This window comes from Arvicola amphibius, chromosome 17 (assembly GCF_903992535.2).
Source record: "Arvicola amphibius chromosome 17, mArvAmp1.2, whole genome shotgun sequence".
Lineage (NCBI taxonomy): Eukaryota > Metazoa > Chordata > Mammalia > Rodentia > Cricetidae > Arvicola > Arvicola amphibius.
In genome coordinates, this window is record NC_052063.2 from 31,333,168 (window position 1) to 31,360,871 (window position 27,704).

A 27,704-nucleotide genomic window follows, 5' to 3' on the forward strand; every position below is an offset into this window, starting at 1 on the left:
CTCGAGATAAAGACAGTCAAGCACAGTAGTGAATGGAATGCCTGTAATGCAGGCACAGGTGGGAACAAAAAGAATAGGAGTTCAAGGCCAGCCTAGACCGCAAGAGACTTTGCCTTAAAAAGCCAAAAATAAACAACAACCAACAAAAAAAAAGATAAAAGAGGGGGCTAGGGATATGGCTCAGAGGGTAAAGTGTTTGCCACACTACATAAGGACCAGAATCCAGACCACCGGCATTCACGTACATGATGTGGGCTGGTGGCACACCTATAATCCCAGCACTTGGGAGATAGAGACGGGATCCCCATTGCAAACTGGCTCGCTAGACTAGCTGAATCACCAGACTCTGGGTTACACTCAAAGATCCTGCCTGAGATATAAGGTGGGGAGGGATCGAGGAAGACACCTGGCATCAACAGCTGGCCTCCACATGCATGTGGACCTGTCCCCACACATGCACGTGCACACAGGCTGGTACACACATTCACACACACATGGAACCAGAAAACCTAACGGGGGCAAAAAGCTGCCTCTGTGGACTTGAGACAGTCAAATGGTGACTGGTAAGGGAGCTAGGTGAGGGGAATACCTGCAAGGAAAGTAGTGTCACAGATGAGGTCCAGGAAGGAGTGATCCTGAGGTGTAGCTGAAAATACAAAGGGATGTCAATGATCTCGTGCTCAGGAACTAGGGGTTCAGAGTATTCCCAAGGTGCTAGAGACAGAATAACAACATCAAAAATAAAAACAAAAGGGCTAGAGAGATGGCTCAGGGATTAAAAGTGGCTCATGGAGATGAACTGAGGACCTGGGTTCGATTCCCAGCACCAATACGGTGGCTTACAGCTCTAATTCCAGTTCCAGGAGATGTGATACTTCTGATTTCTATGGGCACCAAACACACAAATGGTGCACAGACATACACACAGACAAAACACTCACACACATAAAATAAATCTAAAAACATAATTTATGGGAACACTGTGGCTTTCCGGGAATTTTATAGGAACCACCATAATCACAGGCAATACGTTACACGGGGGTCACAGTAACAGTAGGAGGTAGGAAGGAAAGCAGAAGAGCAGTGTAGTCTACACAGTCACAGAAGACAGACAATACCTCTGATGGCAGGGCAGGGGTCAGGCGGGCTATGTGGATCAAAAGAATAACAGGGCACACATCCAAAGCTGCAAGCTGCTCATCATGGCAGTGTGCACCTCTACTCCCACAATTTAGGAAGCAGAGGCAGGCGGATCTCTATGCCTTCAAGGCCTGCCAGGGCCACATAGTAAGACCATGTGTGTGTGGGGGGGGGGACACGGTGATTTCTATTTAAAGGTTGGACATAGTGGTACATGCCTCTAATCCCAGCACCTGAGAGGCTGAGGCAGGTGGATCTCTCTGCATTCAAGACAAGTTTGGTCTGCATAGGGAGTTCTAAGCCCATCAGGGATACAGAGTGAGATTCTGTCTTAAAACAAAGCAAAACCCAGTTGCTATTTAAAGACCTACTGAGTAGAGAACAGAGAGAAATGCTGCTATAACTCTTTGAAATGCAAGAATAGGGAACGGGAGCAGGAAATCAACTTGTCAGTAAGTACCATAATGTAGGAAGCCTACCTATAAGAAACATGGAAAGCAAATCAAGAGGCATACATGACACAGTTTAAACACGCCATGCATACACTTCACACTCAAAGGATCACTTCTATGAAACACTAGAGTCACTGACTACACATGAAGACTACAGTGAGGGACACAAAAATACTAACCAGAAGCGTGCACTGCGTTTTACACGTCTCTCCTATATCTATCTGATCATCTCCAGGTCAACACTGCTATTGTGCACATTGTTCTAAAGACAGAGCAGTTAGAATAAGACAAAAAATAAGAGGAAAACTAATTCTAATTCTCAGTTTCACACACAGACTTCAACATTTCAGACCGCTGGGCTGAAATTCTACTCAAGCTATAAGCAATAACGGGGGTTCTAGTAACTGTCAAAGAGGTTGAGAGAAAGGCCAGTAGATACTTTCCTGTTTGTTTTCTCTCACTTTAGATGGAAAAACTCCACCAATGAGGAAAGCCAGGTTGAAAGTTAAATTCCTCTTCCCTTCGCACCTCTGGACTTCAGTGACCCCCCCCCAAACAAATGAAGATGAGGCAGAGTGAGGAAAGCGCTATGTAGCAAGGAGAGCTTCAGCTAGCTGAGACACAGCTTGGAGAAACAGAATGGAAACGGGAGGGTGGAGAGCAGGTCTAACAGTAAGAAACGGGGGAGGGGGTAAGAGGGTAGGAATTGGAGGGAACCGACAGTGTGGGAGCCCGGAAGGCTGGAGAACCCTGGAAAGGGATGGGACTCCAACAGCTAGAAACAGCTGAGGCTCCTAAGGGTCCCGGTGCAGGGGACATTGAAGGACCCCCAGGGTTTGGGAGACCGGAAACAGAGACCCCCCCCCAAAACACGAGACCAGAAGGGGGCGCAGGTGATAACCCACAGGGATGAATGGGGAAGGCGGTCCGGGGGCGGGGCAAAGGAGGGGCCCCGGGATGGGCGTGGCACAAACCCCTCTTCAAGTCTGAACCCCTAACCCAAGAGTCCCGAGAGAAGCGGCTCCGCGATTCCCGCACTCACCGCCGGTCTCGTCAGTTACATAGGGAGTCGCCATCTTGAGAACCCGAACCACTTCCGGCGTGAGCGGGCTGGGGTCCCGCCCCCTCCCCACCGGAAGTGGAGTCCTCATCCTTAGCAAGCCACCATTTTAATCTTAAAGAGAAAGTGCACCATTACATTGACCCGGGTGGAGGAAAAGGGGGGTAGAAGAAGCTCGTAGCAGTTTATAAAGTCGTGGACTCTTTTACGACCACCGATACCATTACTTAACACCTGAAGCATATAAGACAGCCCTCTGGACTCCAAGAGAAGTTCCGACATAAACCCTCTACTCCTATCAGACCGGTGCTCGCAGGGCCCAAGGCGCCCGGGCGCCCAATAGAAAGGCTGGTAAAACAGGAAAGAAATGCACGAGGCCCCTGGCCTGCACCAAACACCAGGGCGACTGTTGACACGGGGGCAGAGAAGTCCCGGGGTTGCACGACTGTGACTGGGATCGAATGTGAAAACCCCAGGCAACACTTAAGGAGGAGGGCAGGGCGACCAGGCACGCCGATTTCTCTCGGAAGCCCGGGCTGAACTCTGGACAGAAACCTGGGAAAGGGGCGCGCAAAGAGGGGGGCACTGCGGGTCGGTCACCTGTCCCCGGAGCCTCAGGGGTGCCGGCGGTCTCCATGACGGAGTGGGGCAGGCAGCCCCCCGAGATTCAGCGGCGAAGACTCAGCCGCCCAGCCGCGGATCCTCCCGGGTCAGAGGCCACAGGGTGAAGGCTTTTGGGCGGACCCAGCCAGTATTCTAATTAGCCGCGCCCAAGTGTCCGGATTAGCTTTGGCGACCGCGAGCGGGGCCACTCTTCCAACTATGGGGACACGTGTGGCCACTCCCTTTGTTAGGCTGCGTCCCGTCGGGTGCCTCGTTCTTCAAACGAACCCCAAGTGTCGGGTCCACGTACCCCGTGCCCCACACCCCCCAACTCCCCGCTCCCGCCTTCAACAACTTAGTTCCTTCGGGGCTAAATCCTGTTAAACTTGTTTGCTCTGCAGCCCGGAAGGTGTAAGGCTCCTCTCCTCAGGTGTCCGATTCTAACCTCCTTTCCCCAACTTAGAGCTTTTTCCTTAACTCTTTCACCTTCCTCTATTGTCCTCCTCTGGCTTCGGTTAATGTACAGCAGGGCCTCTCGAATTGAGAAGGGGAAAACAGAAAAAAAAAAAGAAAAAGAAAGAAAGGGAGCCGGACGCCTTTAATGCCAGCACTCCGGAGGTAGAGACAGGCGGATCTCTGTGAATTCGAGGCCAGCCTGGTCTACAGAGCGAGTTTCAGGACAACCAGGGCTTCAATTAGAAATCCTATCTTTAAAAAAAAAAAAAAATCAAAAACAGGTTGACAAGGACCTTAATTGAATTCAGCCTTAGAAGGTTTTGCAAGCCTATACATTGTCTTCTTTACAATCTCCAAGCTCTGATTTCTCTCACTTTTAAACTATTTACATGTACTCCATGTTATTTCAAATATTCTAATAATTTTTTGCTGCTGGGGAATGTTGAGACAGGATTTCTCTGTGTAGCCCTACTGTCCTGGAACTCGCTCTGTAGACCAGGCTGGCCTTAAACTCGGAGACCCTCTGCCTCCTGAGTGCCTGGATTAAAATCTGGCACCACCACCGCCTGGCAATACTTCTAATCCCTCACATTGTGTGTGTGTGTGTGTGTGTGTGTGTGTGGTGTGCACAGGGGTGCTGGGGAATGCAGCCTGGAGTCTAGCTAGCATGCGCTAGACAACCATTCTGGTGAGGGAACGACACCCCAGCTACCAGCCCACACCTCTTCTTCACCAATTGTACTTCAGTCCTGCCCATCTAGGACCCTTTCCTCAATGGGGAAGAGGGCATGTGAATACAGAATGGTGCCTCTAAAACTTAGTGGGGTGCATGACTCTACTAAACTATTTCAAAAGTGGTTTCTACAAGTTTTAATGGGCCTGCTCAGTGAGGGGAAACCCGAATGTGACCTGTTTACTCTCTAACCCTGGACACTCCCCATCACTGTACCCTCTCAGACATCCTGCCCCCATCTCTAAAGGTTGGCAGGAAGTGAAACTTAATTGTCTGTTTAGCCGACTAGCCTTGGACCCAGCCCTGGGCCCCGGATGTGTACCCCCACCCAGAGAAGGAAGAAGAGGCTGGGAAAGCAGGCTTGTTTTTTTCCTTTCCCTTTGTTCTTTGTGGTCGCTTTCTTTCTGACTTTTATGATGTGGTTGATTAAAGACCTGAGCACCTGGAACTGTAGGCATCAGACATCTCTGTGGCGCTGTTCTGTGCTCCCTCTCCCACCTCCAGCAAGAGCTGACTTGGGCTATGATGAAGCACAGATCCTAAAGGTACAAAGATGGCTGGAATAAGACTGATATCCTCTTACTCTGCATTAGAGAAGCCATATTCCAATGGATGTTTTTTTTTTTAAATATAGGAGCATTTTTACGTCAGGTCTGACTGGGAGAGTAGTCTGGGACATTGGACCTTTTAAGCAGACTTTGTTTAGAGTGACCAAGAGCTGTCTGTCCGCTTGGTTCAGTCTATGTTTCATTTTGTTTTGTTTTGTTTCCGAGACAGGGTTTCACTATAGCTTTGGAGCCTGTCCTGGCACTAGCTCTTGTAGACCAGGCTGGCCTCAAACTCACAGGGATCCACCTGCCTCTGTCTCCCGAGTGCTGGGATTAAAGGTGTGAGCCACCACCACCTGGCCAGTCTATGTTTTTGCTTATCCTACGGAACTTAGAATGAAAGTGTTTGTTGAAGCCAAGAGGGGTGGCGTACCCCAGTAATCCCAGTAAACTTGAGAGGCTGATACAGGATGGCAAATTCAAGGCTAGCCTAGGCTGCATACATACTGAAATCTTGTCTCAGAGAAAAAAATAAAATAAAAGTTTGTTGACTGTGAATGAGGGGACTGTATAGCAGGGAAGATGAAGCTTTACCAACAGTGGAGAATTGGGGCGGTGGTGGCTCAGTCGGGAGACAGAAGCAGAGGGATCTCTGTGAGTTCAAGGCCAGCCTGGTCTACAGAGTGAGTTCCAGGATAGCCAGGGCTACACAGTGAAACCCTGTCTCAGAAAAGAACAAAACCAAACAATGGAGAATATACTGTTAAAATGGAAGGATGTGGCACAGGGGTGTAAGTCATTGGTGGAGCACAGGGAAAGCATGTTCCAGACACTGAAGTTCATCTCTGGCGTGACGGTGACGATGATGGTGGAGGAGAAGGACGGAGAAAAGGGAAAGCAAACAATGAAGACTTAGGATGCAAAACAAAGCAAAACAAACAAACAAGCGATCCGGAACAGAGACAGATCTGATCTGGAGCTACAGTTAAAATTAATAATAGTCACAATAATACAAACCCCATTACTCTAGAGAGAAGTTGCTTCAACGAGCTTTTCTCCAAATATTTGAGAACTGCTTAGTTCTCTGTTTCCGCTAGAGGGCCTAATGTATTCTTTTTTTTTTCCTCTGACCCTCGCTGGGCCCAAATATTTATATATATATAAGGTGTGGGTGTGTACACAACACAGACAGATACACACATTTCCAACTAGCAGAGTCTCCTCCCACAACTTTCTACTCCCAGATATGGGGAGGCAGTTCCAAGAACCCAAGGCTGTTGACTTCAGAGAAGGGTAGGAGGGAGTTAGTCAGAATGCCTGGGTCCCCAGTTGCTACCAGTGAATCCCTAGGCCTTGGTAATTTACTCTCCCAGCCTCACACCATCCAAGCTGCCCCAAGAAGCCTGACAACTCCAGAGTACGGGTAGGAACTGAAAGGCTTCAGAGTCTTCTGTGCCATCTGCCAAGGCCAGAGGGTAATGTGCCAGGCTTGGGCATGGAGAAAAGGTGAATCAATGGTGCTCTAGGCATCCAAACCCCCACCCTGGTCTTACGGGAAGGATATGGATCTTGATAGAAAGACGTGTGCATAGACGAGTCTGGAAAGGTGCTGAGGAACCCAGAGGAGAAATGGGTAATTGTCTCAGACAGGGTCAAGCAATGTGGAGCTATGTGGAGAGGCAGATGTACCTAGGCCTTAAGTTGTGAAGTGTGTAGCTCTGGCCTTTCTCCTCAGGGTTCTCCTGAATGTGGAGTCATTGAGTTGGGCAGGTGCGTCCAGGATGACGTTGTGGAGACTGGAGGGCGGACCAATTGCTGACCAGTTGCTGGGTAGCTCCAGTCAGCACCCTGACCCCTATCCTTGGCCGCCCAGGGGAGGGATAATGGGAGAGACGGTGAGTAATTAGAAAAAAGAGAAAAATAGTAGTGCTGCCCCACGCGTGGGAAGACAGAAGCGTAGGAGTGGAGAAAGTGGCACAGACCGGAAAGCCCTGAGATACTCTGGAGCCCAGGAGAAGATCGTGTTGGAAAGCTGGCAACAGCGGTGGTCGAGGGAGCGGCGGGAGGGCAGGCTGGGTGGGGGGCGGGCAGTATGTCGTCAGGAGCTGGGCGGCCCCGCGGCGGCCGGGCCGCGTCTGCCTAGCCCGTCCCCTCCAGCCCAGCTCGGGCTCCTTCGCCCCAGCTCCGACGGTGAGCTCTCCCGGGGTAAGGTAGAGCCCCGCGAGCCCCGCCCCACTCGCACACTTTCGCACCCGGGCAGAAGGGCCGCGGAAGGGGCCGCCCCGCCGGCTGGGTGAGGGTTGCGGCGACCGGAGGAGGAAGCGTTGACAGCTGGAACCGGCTGCTGGAAGGGTTTGCGCTGAATCGCGGGAGCTGCCGGAGGGCTGCGCAAGACCCGGGTAAGCGGCGTTTCCCCCAGACCTTACTCCCCATCCCGCTTGGTTACTCCGAGAGCTGGGGAAGCTCAACTCCTGGGAACTCGGAAGAAAGGTCCCTTATGAAAGCCACGGTGCCGCCACACGGGTGAAGAAGGGTTCTTCTGTGGCCTCCCATCCTTTCCACACCTGTCGCGGGGAAGTTTCTGAGAAGACTGGGTGGGAATCCTTCTTTTCAGCTTTAAAAACGATAAATGAACCTAATTACCGAGGAAGAAAAGCAAATATTATTGGCCATCTCTCCACCTTCAGAAAATACAAGCCCTCATCCCCCCAGCTATGCCAACATCGTAACTTCCTCCTGTACTAGTAGCTACGACACCCTCCGCACAGGAACATAACGTGCCCCCCCCCCCATCCAGGCTAACAACCATCCCTGATGTTTGTGGTGATTTAATGAATTCTGATGCTTCAGCAACAACAAAAATCCCCCTTGGCTAGCACCAGGGATGGGGAGGAGAGAATGGACCGGCAACCCTGTGCAACAGGGGGCACCATCCCTGATATGGTTAAGTCCAGCTCATCAGGCCTGGCGCTGAAACTGGGAGTGCTTGCGTGCTTGATCTGTGAAGTTTCTCGCTGGGACATCCTGAATGTCCTAGAGAAACCTCTAGTTCTCGACTAATGGTGAACTTGGAAGGGGCAATAAGGTGAAAAGGAAATTTTAAATGTCACTGCCGGTGGTGGAAACCTTAGCTCTTTGCTCACAACTGCAATTTTAGTATTCGATGTTTAAAGTTAGATGGAGAGAATGAGAGGCACCGAGACTTGGGGGTACTGTCTTTCTGAACCCAGGATGTTGTAGGATCCCTTCCCTCCCTCCAAGTCGATTTCTTCCGGTCTCACCCTAGGTTGGTAAAGGTAGTCGGGAAACCAGGGGAGGGAAGGGACGGGTGAGTCACAAACAGCTGGGGGTAGGGCTATGGACCCCACCCTTCCAGCCTTGCAGTGTCTGGACTAGCCCAGGTTGTAGCCTCAGGGTCGTGTTGGAGCTGAAAGACAACTTTGGACTTGTTCCGGGTCTTTAAGGCCCCAGGATCCAACAGTTTGCTCCATTTGCTTCAAGTCCAAGAGCAAACTGAATAGATTCCCGCAGAAGACCCCAATGTCCAAGGTTCCAACCCACAGATGTCCCTGACTCAAACGTTTCTAGCCACCTCCTCGTTTCTCAGAGGCAAATTCATGATCTTGATGCTACTACATGTCTGTACCTGACATAGGTATTTCTACTTTGGGTGGAAGGTACATCACTGGGCTTCACTGCCCGTGGAAATCACTAGGATTTGTGAGTTTTTGGCTTAAAAGTATAATTTTTCCTAACATCCAATGTATTTATTTTTTTGGGGGGGTGGAATAGGTGGAGGACAGGGTCTCAACGAAATTCCCCATGCTAGCCTTGAACTTACTCTGTAGTCCAAGCTTTTCATCACGGTCTCGTGAGTAGCTGGACCTGCCTATCCCACCCCGCCTCACCACACATAAACTTAGTTTCTGCGTATTACTTTATATAATATTAGCTGATGTTTATGGAGTTCTTATTCTGTGTCATGCAGTTTGCTATGTGCACTGGTTTATATAAGCTTACTTAAAATCCACTCTGTGATTAGGTGCCTATTTATTGATAAAGTTGGGCTAGTGTTTATAGCTCAGTAGAAGTCTTACCTGCCTTGCTTTGAGATCATTCTGTTTTGTTTTTCAAGACAGGGTTTCTCTGTAACTTTGGAGCCTGTCCTGGAACTCACTCTATAGACCAGGCTGGCCTCGAACTCACAGAGATCCGCCTGCCTCGGCCTCCCGAGTGCTGGGATTAAAGACGTGTGCCACCACCACCTGGTTCATGCTTGAGATTTTTAAGGCCCTGGGTTCAATCCCAGCTTTAAAAACATTCACGTGGTCAAGTGAATCAAATGACTCACCTGAGAGTTCGGATTCTAACCTGATTCATTCTTGAGCAGGGTGTGGTGGCAGACATCTGGAATCCCAGCACTCTAGAGGCTGTGATAACTGCTATATAGTAAACCCGGCTCAGAATCAAACAATAAAATAAAATAGGTGTAAGACCTGAGGAGCCAAGGAAGGGGCTAGAGAGAAGGGTCGTGGCCTCTCTGCTTTCCATTGTCCCTTGTTTGCTCTCTCTATCCTTTCTCCCTCCGTCAGTTCCATCTCCCATATTCCATCCTCAGCAGTAATCAGAGATGCTAATTAAGCTATAAGCTCTAATGATCATAAAACTCAAATATTCCTTAGCACTGTTGGCAGCTGAGGATGGATTATAGTCCTTGGTGAAAGCCAGAAAGGCAAAGTCTTTTCCTGGGATGGGTGTCACCGTCCTAAAAGATGCTTTTCAAGTGTTCTCAGGAAGTCCTTGGAACATGGACGTTGTGCTACGCAGGTCGTGGGGCAAAGGTTTCAGAGGAGACCTGACGCCGTCAGAAAGGAAATGCCTGAGCTATTCTCGTAGCCCCAAATGCTTCTCTGCATCCAGACCAACGTTCCCTAAATCAGTGGACAGAGGTCAGAGTGTTTTGTTTTAGAATCGAGGTCTCATGTAGGCCTCTCTGGCCTGGAAATTCTGATCTGTCTCCACCACTTCCCAGATGCTGAGACTATAGGCATCGTCGTGACGTATCATCATGCCTGGTTTATGTTGTGTGGGGGATTGAATTTGTGCATGCTGAGCTCATATTCTACCAGCTGAGCTACCCCTCCAGCAGGACCAGAGTGTCCAATGGAATACCTCAATGAGTGTCTTTTAGCCCCAGTCTCAAATTCAACAGCTATTTATTTAGTACCTACTATCTACCCTCCAAATTATCTCATACTTCTCCGGCTGCCAAGTGGACATTCTGTGGCATCCTATTTATCTAAAGTTGGATTAATAGTCCCCCCAAAATGACTACTCAGGTTTACACAACCAATATTGAAAGCCCAGGTCCATGCTGAGTCTTGTTTTAGGTACTGAGGACAGAGTAGGGAAGAAGACCGACAAGTCCCTGCTTTTGTGAAACCAACGTTTTGGTAGATGATAAACACTTAAAGAGAGCCACGGCCGAGATAGAACAAGAACATGAAGAAACTGAGGCAGGAGAGTTGGATGAGTTTCAGGCTAGCTTGGGCTAGCGAGACTGTCTCAGAAACCAAACTGGATGGAACATCTGAGAAGTTATCATGAACTGGTGTTTGAGGGTGATGGCTCTGCCAGGAGAAGGGAAAAGTATCCTAATCAGGCAGGACAGCAGATATCATGGTGAGGCAAACGTTGGCATCCCGTAGATCCAGAAAGCAGTGTGTGACAGGGAGAGCGGAGCAGAGTGAAGACCTCACTGTGTTGTTGGGAGCGAGAGCCTCACTGGGCTGCTTCCAGTTGTCCTAGGTTATCCCAGCCCATGACTTCCCTGAGCTTCAGGTGTATCTTCCTTCTCCTCTCTTCTGTTTCTAAGTTCTCTTTTATAAAGTTTTGTTTATTTTTAGTGTGTGTGTACGTGTGTGTGTGTGTGTGTGTGTGTGTGTGCCTGCCTGCCAGTGTGGCATCAGTGTATATAGGTCAGAAACAACTTTGTGGAGTTTCTTCCCTTTTCTTTTACTTTTTTTGTTTTTCCAAAACAGGGTTTCTCTGTAGCTTTGGAGCCTGTCCTGGAACTTTATCTGTAGACCAGGCTGGCCTCGAACTCACAGAGATCCACCTTCCTCTGCCTCCCAGGTGCTGGGATTAAAGGTGTGCCCCACCATGTTTTACTTTCTTTTTTAAGATTTAGTTATTTATTCTTACATACAGTATCCTGCCCGCAGGCCAGAAGAGGGCACCGGACCCCATTACAGATGGTTGTGAGCCACCATGTGGTTGCTGGGAATTGAACTCGGGACCTCTGGAAGAGCAGTCAGTGCTCTTAACTGCTGAGCCATCTCTCCAGCTCCTCTTGTTGACGTTTATATGGGATTTGGGGATGCAGCTCAGGCCTCCAGACTTGTGCAATGAGCTCCTTCATCTGCTGGACTTTCTCAGTAGCCTCTCTTGGTTCCTTGGGGCTTTTGTTTTTGTTTTTGAGACAAGGTATAATTGGACTTTTTTTAAATCAGGAATCTCGGCTCCCTGATAATGACATAGAGATTCATTAATTATGAAAGCTCAGCCGATAGTTTAGGCTTGTTTCTAACTAGTTCTTTTAACTGAAATTAATCCATTTCTATTAATTTACATGCTGCTATATGACTCTTGGCTTTTACCTGTCTTCCTGCATGCCTTGCTACCTCTCTGCGTAGCTGTCGATGACTCCTTCCCAGTGGTCCCTCTGCCCCGGAAATCCTACCTAGCTATTGGCCATTTAGTTTTTTATTAAACCAATAACAGTGATGCATCTTTTTTTTTTTTTTTACAGTGATGCATCTTTATACAGTGTACAGGAATATTCCACAGCCTTTCCCCCTTTGTGTCTAAATAAAAACCAAAGGTTTTAACTATAATAAAAATATATACAATAAGAACAATTATCAGGTAAGAATAACAGTTACAATGTCCAGTCCATTTGTGTTTGACATATTTGGAGAAAATACTCCATTATTTATTCTATCCTGATGAATCTAAAGCTCTATACCTAATTTACTTTCTATCATAACCAAGGAAAACTATAACTGTCTAGTCTTGAACTCCATCAAAGACCCCAGAAGGATATAATATTACCTGAGTAAACAGGAAGTGTAGACCAAACAACTTCCAAAACTATAGAAATGACAGAAACAGCTGCTGCCTGGACAATCACCCAAGGTTCCTCTGTAATATTGAGCCATCCACTTCAGCCTACAGGTTTGGAATGTCTGACAGACTTTTCTGGGAAGCAGCAATTTTGAAAGATTTTCCTACCTTGTCTTGACAAGGTTTGGCAGATGTTTTCCTTTGTGTCCTGCTTGTACAATTTGGACAGCATACTTCAGCAGTTGAGGCAAGGGCAGTTTCTTTGCCCAGTGACTAGCTTTTGCCATAAAGAAAGCAAATTCCATATGGAGTTTCTTCAATGCCCATTGTCTTTTTCTTTTTTCATTAAATTGATGCTGCCAGGAGCAGATGTGTCTCATTGTCACGAAACGCCTTATATTATTAAAACATTTTAAATGGCATATTCTGTAGATCTCTGACATGTTTGAAGACCACCTGTCTATCTACAATATATGTTTGACCTTAAAAATATACCTGATTGTTATAGGTGACTAACTACTAACACGAATTTCTTTATTATCCTAAATGGTTTGTAGTAATAGCTTTCAAGGACTAAAAATTTACATTATATTGCTAAATGAGCTGCATAGGTACAGTACCTTAAACAAGAGTAGAAACATGGGGCTGAAGAGATGGCTCAGTGGTTAAGAGCATTGACTGCTCTTCCAGAGGACCAGGGTTCGATTCCCAGCACCCACATGGCAGCTCACAACTGTCTGTGATTCCAGTTCCACAGGATCCAACACCCTCACACAGACATATTTGAAGGCACAAACACCAATGTGTATAAAATAGATAAATTAAAAAAAGAGTAGAAACATATGTACAGTATGTTTTAACAAAAATAACCTTACATTTGTATCAATGTACAAAAATACCTTAAACAAGAGTAGAAACATTAATACAGTATAGCAAAGATAATCTTAAATTTATAACAACATACAAAATTCCATACCAATGTTGCCAATGTAAAATACTTGAGATTAGTGGTTCTTCAAAAGTAGACTCAACAATACACCCTCTTATTCCATCATTTCTATATTATATCCCCCCTTTTTCTCTTCAGAAAAAGACCCTTGAATCGAATCTCCTCTGTTCAGCTTTTTTTTTTCTGACCATGACCAATACTTAACTCCCTAAACAATGGCAAATATCCATAACCCACTGAATGACAAAAAAACATCCACCCCATCTCTTGGGAATGTGAGTGTTGTGTTCTCTAGACTGCTTCCTGTTTTCTGGGGGCACTGGTATCTTTTAGGGGACCCTGAGAAAATTGGGATAATGGTTAAGTCCTGGGAGAGCTGCTGTGGTCTAGTCTCAGTGTCATGGGAAAATGAGGTTTATATGACGAAGTTTGACCGGAGTAGTTAGTGAGTTTCTACCACCTGGGCCACCCATTTTCATTGGTGTCAGGTCCCCTTGCTCTGAAACACAAACTTTCAAAGGTAACATACATATCTGCTGTGTTAACAGATAAGTGTGGAGTGTGTGTTGTACATAAGCCAGCCACAGATGATTTTTGTCTTATGTTCAAACAGGTAAAATATACATCACCTGTCTTGTAGTTATTTTAGGTTTAGTTCTTTATGTCTGTAGCCAGGATTTTCAGGGAGGCTTTCTTGATCAACTCTGATCTCTATCAACCTTGAATGAATCCACAGCCTTTCATTTCCTTTGGAAACAAAAGCATAACCTCTTCCCCAATGCAACATACTTTTTTACTTCCATTTGAAGTTAAGACATTTTAAAAATAAATAGGTTGGTTTAATTTAGTAGTTTTTATAATCCAATATCTCTCGGCAGCTATTGCCTGCTCATCAACAATCAAAATATTTAAAGACAACATAGTAACAATCAGGATCCAGACTCCCTGTGTATTTCCCGTCTCGACATGGCTTATCCTTTTTATGTTATTTTATTTTCTCTTTAAGGACTTTGTCTTATTATTTATAAACTATTTTTCTATGACCATCTATACCCATTTTCTTTTCTTTTTAAGCCTACAAATATTTTTTAAACACACTGTAACCTGTGTAGGGTTTTTTTTTTTTAATGACTGAACCTGCTTTTCTGTGTACTGTATACTGTTACCTTTTCTGTCTGCATGAACTAAATCTTAAACTGCTGTATGGCTTAGCTCATGGCGCTGGCAGCTCAAACCTGCAAGTAGTGGCTAAGAGATGTCTTTGTACTGCAGCCTGTATGAGAGACTGCAGGACTAGGAAGCCACGTTTGGCTCTGTTTTTGTGCATTTGGAACCTTTTTTTTTAAGCTTTCTCAGGGTTTGTGTGGGAATCTGTGCCCCACGTTGGGTGCCATTTTCATGGGAACTGTCAGCTCCTCAGTAGTATCAAGGAGACTTATTAATTACGAAAACTTGGCCAGTAGCTTAGGTTTGTTTCTAATTAGCTCTAATAACTTAAATAAGCCCATTTCTATGAATTTATGTGCTGCTATGTGACTCACTATGTAGCTCTGTCTAAAAGTGTGTATCCTGAGTAGGCTATTCTCACATTCAGAGATCCACCTGTCCCTTCCCCTGCCCATGCTGGGATTAAAGGCATAGGTCACCAAGATTGATGGATTTTTTTTAACTTATGTGTATATATTTGAGCATTCACTATGTGTGTGCAGTGCCTATGGAGGCCAGAAGAGGGGCATCAAGTCCCTTAAAGGTAGAATTAATATTAGGCCATTGTAGGCCAACTGTTGTGTGTGTGCTGAAAATCAAGTCAAGTTCTCTGAAAGTGCAGCAAGTAGGTTTTTGTTGTGGTGGTTGTTTGTTTAGTTTGAGACAGGATCTCTACAGAGCCCTGGCTGTCTGGGAATTCACTATAGACTAGGCTGACCTTGAACTTACAGAGATCTTCCTGTTTCTGCTCCAGAGTGCTTCAATTAGTGTGCCACTATTCAAAGCTTAGTTGGAATTTTTGACATACGGTCTCACTACATAGCCCAGACCATCTTCAAGATGGCCATCCTCCTGCTTCAGCCTCCCCAGGCTTCAGAGATTACAAGCATGAACCACTACACCTGTCTGACACTGGGGTTTTTTTTGTTTTGTCTTTTGTTTCTCAAGACAGGATTTCTCCGTGTAACAGCCCTGTCCTGGAACTAGCTCTTGTAGACCAGGCTGGCCTTGAACTCATAGAACTCCACCTGCCTCTGCCTCCCAAGTGCTGGTATTAAAGGACGTGCACCACCCCCCAAGCAACACTGATTTTTTTAAAATGCTTTTTGATTGTCATTTATAGTTTTTTGTTTTGTTTGAGACAGGATCTTAATGTGTTCTACATTGGTCTTGAACTTGTAGAGAACCATGTAAAATCCTTATCCTCCTGCCTGTTGCACCTTCTCAATGCTGAGATTACAGTTGTGGGCCACTAAAACGTTTTTCCCACAGAGAGATGGAAGGGTGAGAGGTTTCTCACCACATGGTCCTCTCTGGCCTTGATCTTCCTAAATTCTTGATTACAGGTGATAAGACACCACACTGGTTTTTATTTGTTTGTTTTAACTTTTAATTCTTTTTGTGTTCTTATTTCTTTAAAAAAAATTTTCACTGGGCAGTGGTGGCACACACCTTTAATCCCAGCTTTCACGAGGCAGAGGCAGGCAGATCTCTGTGAGTTTGAGGGCAGCCTGGTCTAGAAGAGCTAGTTCCAGGACAGGCTTCAAAGCTACAGAGAAACCCTGTCTCAGGGGAAAAAATGTTTTCATTTAAATTTTTAGCTTTATTAATACAGTAATAGTTACCATTTCTTGTAGGCTTCACTTATGCCTGTCATTATTTGAGCTATTTTTAATATTATTTTATTTAGCTTCCCACCTGTGAACCACAGATGCCATTCTCCCTGTTACAGGTGTAATTATTCCAAGCCACAGGCCTGTCACAGCGGAGTGTGGAACCCAGTTAGATCTGACTCCTCAAGAGCCCTGAACGATTTAACTTCTGTAAAATATGTAATTACTGTTGTTGCTGATATTAAATAATTAAGGTGAGTGTAGCTCGATTGTAAAACATTTGCCTCGGAGGCTTAGGGCCCTGGATACAATAGCTTATCAGGACTCAGGCAGGCCTATTGCTTGAACCAGTTTGATGCAGCCTTGGTTATACAGCCAGTTCTAAGACAGTCAGGGCCCCGTAGTACCGAGACCCTAGCAGACAAACAAAATAAAATCGTCTCGAAATGTCCCCCTCTACCACTTAGTCCTTCAGCAGGAGTTAGGACTACGTGATCATTCCTGCTTGTATCTTGGAATCCGTACCAAAAGGTGGCGTTCCATAAAAGGTGGTAACCCAGCAGGGTGGGGAATCTGGCGTCATAGCAGAACGTGCAGCTCCGCAGTTCTGCGCCCAGGAAACCCAGGAGTCTCCTGTCCAACCTTCCCCAGCCCCACGAGCCAAGTTCCCTCCCGTCCCTAGTAGAGCCCCATGGGATGTGAACAGAGCTAGGTCGCTCCCCGCTAGTTCTGAGCCTCCAGTCAGATGCGCTAGAGGTCGTTGTGGGGCGGGGCGGGGGGGGGGTGTGGGGCTCGGGGAGTGGTAGCTGGAGGGAGAGCAAGATGGGGTCCTGCCATGTGAGGTGCGCTGAGGTGAGACTCTCAGGAGGGCGGGAGGAGATGGGCAGAGGCCACAGAGCCTGAAGTGAGGGCAGGGGACTGAAAAAGGCCAGGCGCAGCGTGTGTGTGTGTGTGTGTGTGTGTGTGTGTGTGTGTGTGTGTGTGTGTTTTGAATCAAACAGATGGGAGAAGTCCGAGTGCCGAGTGGAAGAAGGGCCCAGAAATGAAAGAAAATGTCAGAGATGAGTCAGAGAAAGGAAGACGGAGAACAGTCCTTGTCGGGGAGAGTTAGAGATAGGCACCGGGAAAGCCGGCACAAGATGTAGACAGTAGCCACTTTCCATGACTGCTCCTGTCTTCCCCCAGGTTTACCCTCTGAAAAAAAAACGCAAGAAGCTGTACTACCGGGCTCTCTTTGTGCTATTCCTTCAGAGGAGAAAAAGGATGGCCAAAGAGAAGGGCCTAATCAGCCCAGAAGACTTTGCTCAGCTGCAGCAATACATGGAATGTGAGTCTTTCTCCCGGCCCCTCAGTTCTGGAGGTTTCCTTCTCGGTACCCTCCGCCCCAGTGTCCCAGCCACCTGGAGCTGATCCCCTTTTCACACAGCCCATGTTAAGGCCTCAGCTCTCTCCCCATGTTTCTGCTACCTGACTGCTTGCTCCAGGCCTCAGCGGAGAAAACAAGGGCATTGCTGTGGAAAAGCTGAAAGGCTCTTCCCTTCTTGCAGTCTCTCCTCTCATTCAAACCTTTGTTCCTGTAGATGGCCAAGTGGAACTCTGGCAGAAGGCCAGGAGAACCAAGCTATGCTCTTTTTTAAAAAATATTAATTTATTTATTACATATACAATATTATGTCTGTGTGTGTGCCTGCAGGCCAGAAGAGGGCACCAGACCTCATTACAGATGGTTGTGAGCTACCATGTGGTTGCTGGGAGTTGAACTCAGGACCTTTGGAAGAGCAGGCAATGCTCTTAAGCATTGAGCCGTCTCTCTAGCCCCCAAGCTGTGCTCTTAATTTTGTCTTACTCTCTTCTTACCCAGACTCCACCAGAAAGGTCAGTGATGTTCTCAAGCTCTTTGAGGATGGTGACATGAACAGATTTTGCCAAGAAGATGTGAGTGACATGGGGCGCCCTCTCCTTGACTCCCAACTTGCGGGAATTTTCGTGGACCCACTTCTTGCTTTCCCACCTCCAAATACCCCATTGTTGATTGTTACTGGAGCCATTGCTTTAGAACAAGGCGAGGGATCCTAGTAACTCAGGAGATGGCCCAGGTAACCATTCTTCTGCCTCTGGTGCCTGGCAGCAGGGTCTCTATTGTATGGCTCCCCATTCCTCAGTCCTCAGCTTCTCTGTCCTGCAGACTCCCCAGTGTAATGCTCAACTCTTTTTTTTTTTTTTCTCTCAACTCTTATCATAGGACATTGGCTACGTGGGATTTGAGCAATTCCTGAAACTCTATCTGGAAGTGGATGAAGTCCCCCATCACCTCTGCTGGTCTCTGTTTTGGTCCTTTCACGCTAGTCAAAGCTTAGAAAAGACTAAGTCAAAAGGTACATTTAAGCAGGTAGAGCTGGGCTGGGCCTCTGGACAAACAGCCAAAGGGGTTTGCATTTGGGGAGGATGAGGTCTGAAGCAGTCTCTTATTGTGGGCGGGTCAAGAGAGAAGGAGCTGGAAAAATAAAGGGGAGAGCTGAGATAAGCACAAGAAAAAGACCCAGAGTGGAAGGCGCCTGACCTTGGCTCTGCCATGTTTTCATTTTGTAGGCAACGTGATCAGTCTCAGTGATGTCTCCTGCTACTTCTCCCTCCTGGAGGGTGGCCGGCCAGAAGACAAGCTAGAATGTGAGTCTGTTGTTCTGAGCAGGGGAAGGGAAATATTCCCCAGACCCCCTTTCCTCATTCCTTTGGAATTTCTAAAGGCTGGCAAGGGTGTGCCAGTGAGCAGGCCTATTTCCTCCATCCTCCTTGACTGCCTACACGAGCTACCGCATGTCACTCCAGGTCCCACGTCTTAGACATCCCCATGTAGGTGGCCTTGGATGCTCAGGGGGCACAGAACTGTATGCTGTCCTTATTCTATTTACCAGGGCTGGCATGCATTGCTGTTTTCCCCACTTTTTTGTTTTATATGTATTTTTATATGTATTTATATGTAGACAGGGTCTCACAATGTGTAAGTCATCCTGGTCTCAAACTCTCTGTCCTCCTGCCTCAGCCTCCTGAGTCCTGGTGTATATCTGGGCTTCCAGCTGCCCTTCCTGCTCATCTGTTCTATCAAACCTGTTCTTTTTTTTGTCTTCTTCCCCAAGGCAGGGTTTCTCTGTAGCTTTGGAGCCTGTCCTGGAACTTATGCTATAGACCAGGCTGGCCTTGAACTCACAGAGATCCCCTAGTCTCTGCCTCCTGAGTGCTGGGGTTAAAGGTGTGCACCACCACTGCCGGCCTCAGTCCTCTTCTTGACTTCCCATATCTCTTTATTTTCCTCTTTTTTCTGAATACTTGGGGTTTTTGTTGTGGGTTTGTCTGTCTGTCTGTTTGTTTTGTTTTGTTTTTGAGACAGGGTCTCACTATGTATCCCAAGCTGGTCTGGAACTCACTAAGTAGATCAGGGTAGCCTTGAACTCAGAGATCTGCCTGCCTCTACGTTCCAAGTGCTGGGATTACAAGCCCTTTCCTGCCTGGCCTTGGAGTGAATTCTTTAGATCACAAACTGACTGGGTTCCTTCAAATCTTCACAGTCACCTTCAAGCTGTACGACTCGGATAGAAACGGGATCCTGGACAGCTCGGTGAGTTGTGAGACCCCCTGTGCTGAGCGAGGGACTCTGTCCACCAGCCTGTGCTCTCCCACCTGGACTTTCCCAGGGTCTCCAGAAGCAGAGCAAAGGTGGGGGGTGCAGCTCAGTGGGGTGGTGCTTGCCAACACTACCCTCTCACCACCACTACCAACAACCCCCCCCCAAAAAAAGAGGAGACAATGGTGTCGAGAGGATTCTTAGTCCACTAGGACCAAATATGAAGGGGTTCCTGAGAGCTTGAACTCTGAAAGAGAAGGCTGTAGATGGGAAGCGGCCACATGTTTACTGACTTGGCGGAGGGTACCTGAGAACAAGGGGTGCATTTGGAAGGGGCACCCAGGAGCCCTGGTTTCTAGACTTGAGTACTGGTAACAAGAGATGACTAGCTCTGGCTTTTACCCTCTTTGCCCCAGGAAGTAGAAAGAATTATCCGCCAGATGATTCGAGTGGCCGAATATCTAGACTGGGATGTGTCCGAGCTGAGGCCGGTAAGACAGTTTGTTCCTTGCCTTTTTGTGCTCTCTTCCCGATGGTCCTGCATCTGCCTTATCCCATCTCTAATGGGCACCTGGGTCCCTCTGCTAGGATGACTGTGCTGCGTGTCCTGAGAGACACCTGAGAGACAGCGGGGGAGGTGTCTGGGGTCGCTCTCGGCAAGGGCTCCCTCTGGGTGTCCTGAGAGACAGCGGGGAGGTGTCTGGGGACGCTCTCAGCAAGGGCTCCCTCTGGGTGTCCTGAGAGACAGCGGGGAGGTGTCTGGGGTCGCTCTCAGCAAGGGCTCCCTCTGGGTGTCCTGAGAGGCAGTGGGGAGGTGTCTGGGGTCGCTCTCGGCAAGGGCTCCCTCTGGGTGTCCTGAGAGACAGCGGGGAGGTGTCTGGGGTCGCTCTCCGCAAGGGCTCCCTCTGGGTGTCCTGAGAGGCAGTGGGGAGGTGTCTGGGGTCGCTCTCAGCAAGGGCTCCCTCTGGGTGTCCTGAGAGGCAGTGGGGAGGTGTCTGGGGTCGCTCTCGGCAAGGGCTCCTTCTCTTCTCCATTCAGATCCTTCAGGAGATGATGAAAGAGGTCGACTACGACGGCAGTGGCTCTGTCTCCCTAGCGGAGTGGGTCCGGGCTGGCGCTACCACGGTGCCGCTGCTTGTGCTTCTGGGGGTAGATATGGTGAGTGGGAAAGATTGGTAGGGATGGTCAAGAGCTGCCTTGGCTTATACTCACCGGAGAAGTGGCCTTCTAAGAAGCTGGCATCCTCTGTGACCCCCTAGACGCTGAAGGATGATGGGGTACACATGTGGAGACCCAAGAGATTCCCCAGACCAGTCTACTGCAACCGGTGCGAGCTGAGCATTGGCCTCGGCAAACAGGGCCTGAGCTGTAACCGTGAGTGATGGGAAGAGGGGTGTGGGAAGAGGGAAGCCCAGCAATTAGTGGGGACGTGATGTAAGGAACTCAGAGAAACAAGGATTAGAACTGTAGGCTCTGACACTCCCACTATATGATCCTGCAAAGGCAACGTAACTTTTATTATTAATTGTTATTTGTGTGTTGTGCTCAGATTCAAACCCAAGTCTGTATGTATGTCTTTTTCTCTTTAAGAATCTTTATTATTATTATTATTATTTTTAAAAAATTATAAGTAAAAAGAGGCTCTTGCGCTGTAGCTCAGGCTGGCCTGGAACTCACAGAGACCCTTCCGCCTTTCCTCCTGAGTGCTGGCACTAAAGGTGTACACCACCATATCTAGCTTGCCTCAGCTTCCCGAATGTTGGCATTAAAGGGGCGAGTCATCATGCCCGGTTTCATGTATTCTTTTTAAGCTTTAGTTTCTTTGACTTGAAAGAGGAAGTAATTGTAAACAGTAGATAGGTTCATACAACCAGTCATTGTAACAGGTGGTAACACATGGTAACAGCACTCCTCAGCCGTGTGGGGGGGGATCAGAAGTTCAGGGCTGGCCCCAGTTACAGAGGAAGTTTAAGGTCAGCCTTCCGTACAGCCTGGACTACGTAAGACCCTCTCTCCAAACAAGTGAATAGGGGTTGGGAAGATAATTCAGTGGGCGAAAGCATTTGTAGCCAGACCTGCTGTCCAGAGCTCAATCCCGAGAACCTGTGAAAGGCGAGGAGAAAATAGACTAGAAAGTTGTCTTATGACCTCTGCGGGTACACTGTGGTACATGCGACCCCCACACACAAATAATTCAATTAATTAAAAGGAGGCATTGCATCTAAGATTCAATTATTTTATTGATACAAGGTTTCGCTGTGTAGCTTTGGCTGGCCAGAACTTGCTATGTCAGTTCCAGCCAGCCATGGGGACAGTGTAGGGACCGATAGGAAGTGGCATAGTTCCAGCCAGGCATGGGGACGATGTAGGGACCGATAGGAGGTGGCATAGTTCCAGCCAGCCATGGGGACAGTGTAGGGACCGATAGGAGGTGGCATTTGCCTTTTTAGGAGACTGAGATAAGGCTTGCCCCTGCAAACTTTAATTCTCTACCACAACCTGGCAGCAAGGGTTGCAGGTCTTGCTCCAGCGAGTGATTCTTCTTCACTCCCAAGAAAGAAGAAGAGGGGGGAAAGGCCACAATTAAAGCTCTGCCCTTCTTCCCTCTCCCCAGTCTGTAAGTACACTGTTCATGACCACTGTGCCATGAAGGCCCAGCCTTGTGAAGTCAGCACCTATGCCAAGTCTCGGAAAGACATTGGTGTGAGTGACCCCACGCCCAGTTCGTTCCCACGCTGCCAACCCCTAGTCCCTGTCCTCATTCCCTCCCACACAAGACCGTCCCAGACAAGGTCCTGCCCTTCTCCCCCAAGGTCCAGTCACACGTGTGGGTTCGAGGAGGCTGTGATTCTGGACGTTGTGACCGCTGCCAGAAAAAGATCCGCATCTACCACAGCCTCACAGGACTGCATTGTGTATGGTGCCACCTGGAGGTCAGTTCAGGAGCTGTCTTCTCCCCGCCCCGCCCTCCCCGCCCAGCCCTCCCCGCGCCCCGCCCCAGGCTGAGACCAGAGCACCCCAACTCTCTACCTGCCACAGTCATTCTTGCTCCCAAGGGCTTTCTTTCCTGTCCAGACTCTCAGGTTGAGAACTGATAAAGTATCCTGCATGATTTGTTCTCGTTTTGTGCTCCTAGATCCATGACGACTGTCTGCAGGCTGTGGGGACCGAGTGTGACTGTGGGCCGCTCCGTGATCATATCCTGCCTCCGTCTTCCATTTATCCCACAGTTCTGGTGAGACCGTCCACAGCAGCTGGGAAGGGACAGCCTATCCCTGCTTTACCATGAACACACCTCTCCTTAGATGTGGGTTGTTTTTTTGTTATTGTTTCTCACTATGTAACCCTGGCCTGCCTGAAACTTGCTGTGTAGGCCAAGCTAACCTTGAACTCAGATCTGCCTACCTCTGCCTCCCAAGGGATGGGATTATAGGATAGGTGTGAGCCACCATACCCAGCCAGAGGGACATTTAGAACAGAGAGCCAGGACCTTTCGTGTTCCAGTGACACCCATGCATTTGATTCCTGCATAATCCACCGTTTCTTTCCCTTCCCAGGCATCTGTACCAGATCGCAAACTGAAGACCGCAGATGACGCAAGCCTGTCTACCATTGATGCTCTTAGGGTACAGGGATGAGGGGCTTGGGCCTAAAGGTCATGCTAGCTTTTGACTGGAGCCTTCTTGGGAGGAATAGAAAGCAGGGTATAGCTGCTGCCTAAATGGTTCACCTTGGTCGCGGAGGAGAGGGGAGATGAAACAGGAGAGGGGAAACGTCTTAGGAAATGCCAGTTTATGTCTCTGAAGGCCCCACCTTTAGCTTTGACAAAATCATGCTTTCTTTATTCTTATTTTCTGTGCCTACTGCAGATTGACCCTGTTTCTAACACCCATCCGCTTCTAGTCTTTGTCAATCCTAAGAGTGGAGGGAAGCAGGGGCAGAGGTGAGCAGATGTGAGCCGGAGTGTGGAGGGATTAGGGGATGTGTGTGGAGGGGTCCTTTGGGGGACGCCATGGAAACAGGACAGAGTATCAGTGCTGTCAGCCGGGCCACATTGTCTTCTCCTTTCACACAGGGTGATGTGGAAGTTCCAGTATATGCTAAACCCTCGGCAGGTGTTCAACCTGGAGAATGGCCCAGAGCAAGGGTGGGTATAGACGAGGGCTGTATCACAGGGCTTGAGGGGTGTGTGTGTGTGGTGTGAAGAGAGAGAGAGAGAGAAAGAGAGAGAGAGAGAGAGAGAGAGAGAGAGAGAGAGAGACAGAGAGAGAGAGAGAGAGAGAGAGGAGAGAGAGAGAGAGAGAGAGAGAGAGAGAGAGAGAGAGAGAGAGAGGAGAGAGAATCTGCTGTTAGAGGAGACACAAGAGCTCCGATTCCCAAATGCTGTCTTCCCTTCAAGTCACTATGATCCCATTACTTCCGATTTTCTGACTCTTGGTTCTGCTCTCAGAGGACAGAGAGAATTCTTTCTAACCACTGAAAGATAGCAAGAACTTCCCCATTCTCCGTTCTCCACCCTTATTAAAATCTCAAATCTTTTTTTTTTCTCAAATTTTCCCAGTGGTAGGTTTCCAGGAGCCTATGGTCACCCTTGCTTTTTGTATTTTGTTTGTTTGTTGTTTTAGCATGGGTTCTGGGGATCAAAACTCAGATCTTTTTTTTTTTTTTTTTTTGGTTTTTCGAGACAGGGTTTCTCTGCAGCTTTTTTAGAGCCTGTCCTGGAACTAGCTCTTGTAGACCAGGCTGGCCTCGAACTCACAGAGATCCGCCTGCCTCTGCCTCCCGAGTGCTGGGATTAAAGGCGTGCGCCACCACCGCCCGGCTTCAAAACTCAGATCTTTGTGCTTGATGAGAAGAAATTTTACCTGGCCATCTGCCCAGCTCTTTACAGTTTCATTTAATTTATTATTATTATTATTATTATTATTATTATATCATCATCATCAATGTGTGTATGCACACAGGACAACTTTTGAGAATCGAGTCGTGAGGATTGAAGTCGGCTTGTTGAGCTTGCTCGGCAAGCCCTTTTATGTACTTTAAAAATGGCGTGTGTGCCCACAGGTGTGCATGTGTGTGTGGGAAGGAAGGGGAGTTGTTGGGGGGCGGGTGTTTGGGTGGATCAAGGCCATGGAACAGTTTGAGGTGTCACCTTTAGGAATGCCATCCTTCTTTTGAGACAAGGCTGGGCTGGTTGACCAGCCCAGAGACCCTCCGCCTTGCTTCCCTGGCAGCACAGTAGGAACGACACACAACACCATGCCTGGCCTTTTTATGTTGGTTCTGGGGATCAAATTCAGGTCCTGGGGCTTGGAAAGTCAGTGCTTTACCAGCTCAGTCAGCCTGTCAGCCCCAAGCTGAAGTCTTTTGGCAAGGGGGAACTGTAACTGCTTTCTTGTGGGCCACTAACCAGCTCCTAAATCATGACATGGAGACTTGTTATCAGCAGTGAACGCTCGGTCTTATCTTACTCTTGTCCCACTAGCTCTTACAACTTTTATTAACCTGTTTCTCTTCATCTACATTTTGCCTTGAGGCTTTCTATCTTTCTTTGATTCTGTATGTCTGACTTTCACTGCTTGCTCTGTGTCTGGTGGCTGACTGGCCCTGGGTGTCTCCCTCCTTTTCTCTTTTTCTCCCTCATTCTCTTTTCTTTCTTATTGCTCAAGCCTAAATCCCTCCTACTTCTCTCTGCCTACCAGCCCCGCCTATCCCTCTACTGCCTAGCTTTTGACTGTTCAGCTTTTCAGTAGACCAATCAGGCGCCTTAGGCAGGCAAGGTAAAACAGCAACACATCTTTACATAATTAAACAAATGCAGCATAAACAAAAGCAACACACCTTTACCCAGTTAAAGTTTGTTCCACAACAGAAAACAGGGTCAAAGGCATGAGAGATAAGAAGTGACTTATCTGCTCAGGACCTGGTAGATTCCAGTTATCCTTCTTCATTTTCTCTTTCCTCCTATCTCAGGCTCAAATTTTTCAGAGACGTTCCTCAATTCCGGGTATTGGTGTGTGGTGGAGACGGCACAGTAGGCTGGATTCTAGAAAGCATTGGTCAGTGCAGGGAGAGTTGCCTCTGGGCAGGGGATGGGGAAGTAGTGTTCCAGGGCCAGCCCCCTCCATACCTTCTCCTTGCCTGCCTCCTCAGACAAAGCCAACTTGCCCGTTGTGCCTCCTGTTGCTGTGTTGCCCCTGGGCACTGGAAATGATCTGGCTCGTTGCCTAAGGTGGGGAAGAGGTGAGTGATCAAAAGGGGTTTGGCTGGAGCATGGGGGGGGGGGGCTGGAGAGGTGGCTCAGCATTAAGAGCACTGACTGTTCTTCCAAAGGACGTGGGCACAGTTCCCAACACCCACATGGTGGCTCACAACCTTCTGCAACCACAGTGCTCAAAGACCTGACACCGTCCTCCATGGGTACTGCATGTACACGGTGCAGTCTTACAGGCAGGCAAACACCCTAAGGGTCTGGTATAAAGAGGGCTGGGGAAGAAGAGAGGCAGCGGTAGATGGGAACCAAAGTAGAGTGGCCACAAAGAAGAAGGATGGCACTGTGAACCAAGGAGAGTTGAGGGTGGCAGCCCCCTTCCCTAATCACCCCAAGATCCTAGGGCCCAGAGAATGAGGGAACGCAGTAGGGTAGCGAGGAGCAGTGTGGGGTGCGGAAAGGTGTGTGACCACTGAGTGAGTGTCAGGCAGTCTCTTAGTTGCTTGTTTCTCTTTCTAACTATCTAAAATTCCACACAGTACACATATGCTTGTGTCACAGAGTGCCTGCAGATATCAGAGGACACCTTCTTTCTCCTTGTCCTCCCTCCCCCTTCCTTCCTCTTTCCTTTCCTCCCTCCCTCTGTCCCTCCCTCCTTCCTTCTTCCTTCTCCCTCCCTTCCTCCTTCCTTCTCCCTCCCTTCCTCCTTCCTTCTCTCTCTCCCTCCCTTCCTTCCCCCTTCCTTCCTTCTTTCCTTCTATCACCTTCCCTTCCTTCTTCCTTCCTTCTCTCCCTCCCTCTCTCCCTCCCTCCCTCCCTCTCTTCGTCCATCCTTCCTTCCTTCTTTCCTTCCTTCTTCCTTCCTTCCTTCCTTCCTTCCTTCCTTCCTTTTTCTTTTTTTGAGACAAGGGCTCTCTGCATAGGCCTGACTGCCCCTAAACTCTCTCTGTGGATCAAGTTGGCCTTGACCTTGAACGCACCAGAGGACAATTTTCAAGTTTTGGGAGTCAGGTCTCTTCTACCACATGGGTTCCTTAAATTGACGTCAGACTTGGCAACAAGTGCTTTTACCCACTGAGGCAGCTCACTAATCCCTCATTGATTTTTTTTTAATTTTTATTTTATTTATTTTTTTTCTAAGGCAGGGTTTCTCTGTAACTTTGGAGCTTGTCTTGGAACTCACTCTGTAGACCAGGCTGGCCTTGAACTCACAGAGATCCGCCTGCCTCTGCCTCCTGAACACTGGGATTATAGACGTGCGCCACCACCAGACTCTTCATTGTATTTTTAAAACAATCATTACTCTGTGTTTTACCTACATGTATGTCTGTGTACCATGTGCTTGCCTGGAGTCCGTGGAGGTCGGCTATTCTAATTGTGTTCTCCGGCTCACCTCCATCCGTCTGACTTCCTGCTACTTTGGCAGAGGCTGCTTGTTCCTTCCCAGCAGCTCAGACCCGAAATAATCACACAGAAACTGTATTATTTGCAATACTGCTTAGCCAATAGCTTAAGCATATGTTTAGCTAGCTCTTATATCCTAAACTAACCCATCTCCACTAATCTGTGTATTGCCACGTGGCTGTGACTTACCGGGTAAAGTTCTGTCCAGCGTCTGTCCGGCGGGGTTAAAGGCTTCTCACTCACTCCGCCTACTCTCTCCTCCTCTATCTGCTTGGAACTCCCACCTTGCCCTGTTCTGCTAAGCCACTGCCCGAATCAGCTTTATTCATTAACCAGTAAACGCAAAACATAGACAGGGACCTCCCACACCTCTGCTCACCTACTTTTCCTTTGCAGCCACTGAAATATTTGAATGTGTAAACTTTGAACCACAGATAGTTCTCAAAGAAATTAAGAAGAAAAAAAAAAAGGAAAGCTTTCTGACTTTATTTTATAATGTAAGACTTTTTTAGTTTTATGGGTGCGTGCGTGTTTACATGGGTCCAGCAGCATACAGATGGAGGCCAGAGCATGACTTTGGGAGTA

The 27,704-nt window shown here is 48.0% G+C and overlaps 1 protein-coding gene and 2 long non-coding RNA genes across 7 annotated transcripts in view; 1 reads left to right on the forward strand and 2 right to left on the reverse strand.

The window, feature by feature from the left end:
- Positions 1 to 266: 266 nt before the first annotated feature.
- On the reverse strand, positions 267 to 3,382 carry LOC119803549. The gene is made up of 3 exons (XR_005283666.1): positions 3,253 to 3,382; positions 2,635 to 2,766; positions 267 to 646 (listed from the first exon to the last, which is right to left on the reverse strand). It is a non-coding gene; the product is annotated as an uncharacterized LOC119803549 (long non-coding RNA).
- A 1,529-nt stretch (positions 3,383 to 4,911) lies between these two features.
- Positions 4,912 to 27,704, forward strand: part of Dgka (diacylglycerol kinase alpha) — a 30,407-nt gene continuing 7,614 nt past the window's right edge. Inside the window, exons 1-19 of one of the 4 annotated variants that reach the window (XM_038314507.2) lie at positions 6,746 to 6,762; positions 7,253 to 7,391; positions 16,005 to 16,139; positions 17,071 to 17,212; positions 17,747 to 17,820; positions 18,128 to 18,260; positions 18,475 to 18,552; positions 19,449 to 19,498; positions 19,921 to 19,995; positions 20,543 to 20,662; positions 20,764 to 20,878; positions 22,011 to 22,207; positions 22,318 to 22,437; positions 22,641 to 22,739; positions 23,062 to 23,130; positions 23,374 to 23,447; positions 23,580 to 23,651; positions 25,478 to 25,563; positions 25,658 to 25,747. In XM_038314507.2, the coding sequence (XP_038170435.1) occupies positions 17,149 to 17,212; positions 17,747 to 17,820; positions 18,128 to 18,260; positions 18,475 to 18,552; positions 19,449 to 19,498; positions 19,921 to 19,995; positions 20,543 to 20,662; positions 20,764 to 20,878; positions 22,011 to 22,207; positions 22,318 to 22,437; positions 22,641 to 22,739; positions 23,062 to 23,130; positions 23,374 to 23,447; positions 23,580 to 23,651; positions 25,478 to 25,563; positions 25,658 to 25,747 (1,516 nt within the window). In that variant the 5' untranslated portion in view covers positions 6,746 to 6,762; positions 7,253 to 7,391; positions 16,005 to 16,139; positions 17,071 to 17,148. Of the gene's footprint in view, positions 4,990 to 6,745; positions 6,763 to 6,842; positions 7,392 to 16,004; positions 16,140 to 17,070; positions 17,213 to 17,746; positions 17,821 to 18,127; positions 18,261 to 18,474; positions 18,553 to 19,448; positions 19,499 to 19,920; positions 19,996 to 20,542; positions 20,663 to 20,763; positions 20,879 to 22,010; positions 22,208 to 22,317; positions 22,438 to 22,640; positions 22,740 to 23,061; positions 23,131 to 23,373; positions 23,448 to 23,579; positions 23,652 to 25,477; positions 25,564 to 25,657; positions 25,748 to 27,704 lie in introns of those variants that run through there. The other 3 variants (XM_038314508.2, XM_038314509.2, XM_038314510.2) reach the window with 3 other exon arrangements.
- On the reverse strand, positions 21,728 to 27,414 carry LOC119803309. 2 transcript variants are annotated; one of them, XR_005283636.1, is made up of 5 exons: positions 27,309 to 27,414; positions 25,635 to 25,731; positions 25,346 to 25,550; positions 22,535 to 23,681; positions 21,728 to 22,046 (listed from the first exon to the last, which is right to left on the reverse strand). It is a non-coding gene; the product is annotated as an uncharacterized LOC119803309 (long non-coding RNA). The 2 variants fall into 2 exon arrangements; XR_005283635.1 differs by lacking the exons at positions 21,728 to 22,046; positions 22,535 to 23,681 and having other exon boundaries at positions 25,286 to 25,550.